Source organism: Penaeus chinensis, chromosome 33 (assembly GCF_019202785.1).
Source record: "Penaeus chinensis breed Huanghai No. 1 chromosome 33, ASM1920278v2, whole genome shotgun sequence".
Classification (NCBI taxonomy): Eukaryota; Metazoa; Arthropoda; class Malacostraca; order Decapoda; family Penaeidae; genus Penaeus; species Penaeus chinensis.
In genome coordinates, this window is record NC_061851.1 from 36,137,910 (window position 1) to 36,140,409 (window position 2,500).

General features: G+C 36.2%; 1 protein-coding gene and 1 pseudogene across 1 annotated transcript in view; both read left to right on the forward strand.

Moving 5' to 3' along the window:
- Window positions 1-526, forward strand: part of LOC125043312 — a 2,898-nt pseudogene extending 2,372 nt beyond the window's left edge.
- A 620-nt stretch (window positions 527-1,146) lies between these two features.
- Window positions 1,147-2,500, forward strand: part of LOC125043322 (steroid receptor RNA activator 1-like) — a 9,439-nt gene continuing 8,085 nt past the window's right edge. Inside the window, exon 1 of the mRNA XM_047639399.1 lies at window positions 1,147-1,295. Coding sequence (XP_047495355.1) covers window positions 1,277-1,295 — 19 coding nt within the window. The 5' untranslated portion in view covers window positions 1,147-1,276. The remainder of the gene's footprint in view (window positions 1,296-2,500) is intronic.

A 2,500-nucleotide genomic window follows, 5' to 3' on the forward strand; every position in this document is an offset into this window, starting at 1 on the left:
AGTAAAGAACTACAACCGTTAAAAATTACCATTGCAAACACCCATGAACTCACCTGGCACAAAACAATACAATCCAATCCCTGACCCTTGGCTCAAGCCGATAAAATCAACAGGGTACCCACACGGCCACGTCTTATCGTCAAACAAACAGATTAGAACTATTCAGATTGCAGACGATGCTCACTCAATTCCGTCTCCCCGAGGAAAAGAAGCTGAAATAAAGCTCGCTCGTGTGACCTTCGTCCGGGATACATTCTCGATCACCCCCTTCTACGCCTTCGCAAGAGCCCCTTTTTTTTAAAGCTGTTCGACCTAAGATAATAGGCGTTTTAACCACCAGACGTGTCTTTAATAAGGAGACACGATTCCATCCTCAGCACATCACAACCTTGACACAGGAAGTTTCTAGAAGAACCTTCACGCGTCCCGTTCGCTTGTCTTTGGAGAAAATCGCGTTTATTCGCAAACATTACAATCAACAAACATACACATACACAAAATTATGTATCTAAAAACTATGTGCTCAACATACCTTTCTCTGTGACAGGATATTTGTTGGCAATAACCAAACCAACAAAACACAACAGTATCACTACCGTTTTCTCACGGAGGGTTCTTGCCATGATTGTTTCCATTATTTCAACTATAAATGTAATCTAATGCCTTCTCATTATTGATATTTATGTTAAAGAGGAAGTGATTTTTGGCGAGAACAGTGTTAGATACATGGGAGAGAAAAGCCGATCACACCCTCTCTCCTCGGCGGTTAACACAACACTAGGTGACAGATCCTTGGCTGGTGAAGCATTTGATACTTATTTTGCTTTCGGTATTTTGGGAGAAGACTCTTCACTCATTTTTTCAGTTCCAAGATACTTCGATGTAATACCTTAAATATAACTGTTGTATTTGATTATCATATATGAAACAAATATATAAATGACTTTTGTTATATTTAACAATTGCCTCCTATCTCAAATGAGGGTTTTGAAGTATTTAATTTCGACATTGCATTATCGTTAACACATAACCTTCAAATTCAGGAACAAAGTAGAAGAAGAGCCGCTACATACCTTCATCATGCTTTATTAAAAAAACATACATTAGCCTTTAACGTTTCACTTGGAAAGGAACATAAAATAGGAAATCGCGAACTTGAACTCCGGTCAATTTACGTACATGTTTACATTGCGTCAGCTGATCGCTTATAAGCAATTTACGGAAACACTTGACACCTACTCTCTTTCTCTCCTTTTATTTGGCAGGAAAGTGTACCATGGAGCCCATCGGTCCGGGTAAGTCATGATGTTTGAAATACATGTATGTTAAACCACGTAATTCGTGCGGGTTAAAATGCGAGGTAACGGAATATGTCACACGTGTTTTTTATTCATTATTTACCATTATTTTGTATAGAGAGTTTTTTAGTGACCTTGCAATATATGTTGACAGTGCCTAATCATTACGGTAATAAAGTATTGCATATGTATCATGCCGACCAGACTTACTTATGGAAGCATCTTGCCTTGGAGCCGTAGTGCCATTATAATAAAGAAATTGAGAGGAAGCGAGACACACGATAGACAGACTAACTAATTCAAAGTTACTTCTCATTTATGACTTTTCTCTGGTGAATTGCCTTTAGCGCTCCAGCTGAAGTTAGCAAACCTCCACCACCCACATTCTGGTTCCTTATTTAATAATCAGTCATCTGTGAGGCTTACAAGAGGTCTATAATTTGTAGACTTGCATCATCTAGCATCTGCATCACTATAGGTGAGATGTGTCTTAGCTTAGACTCAGGTTAATCTCCTCATTTCATAACTTATTAACCTTATGGGGAGTGACATGGTCAGATCCCCATTTCTGCAGCCTATGAGCCAGCCACTTAGCTTAATCTTAACCAACACCTAAATTTAACTTTAGCATATGTGTTACTGTTATTCCAATTTTTAAAAAGATACAGCTGTTTTAAACAATTCTTTTGGGAATATTTTCAGGTTGTCATTATGTCTCAATGACTAATGCAGTTAGTACAGTTGATACATCAGTCTTTATTTTTTATAATATATTTCTAGCATTCTGTCAAGCATTAGGTAAAGTTAGATTTGCACTATCATTATCAATAAGGAAAAACTTTCTAACCATATCATAAATCAGTATAGACTTTTTTTCATTGTTTTCTTTCCATTTATTCTTAATACATTGACATGCTCTATTGTTTTTACATTTTTTCATTTTCTTTTATTAGCCAGTCTATTGTTCTTGTCTGTACCTCATATGTTCACTTTTTTTAATTAATTGTTATTCTGATATTAACTGCATTTCTCTTTATAATTGACCCTTAAATATCTATCTTACTCAGAAAAAGATGTTTTGGATGGAAAATAAATGGTTGATGTACAACTCTTGTCATGATTCTTGATTTTGAGTTTGAGTCACAGCAATGTCTGATAGTAGTTGAATTTACTCCCCAGACCATCATATATTCCAGTGTAAA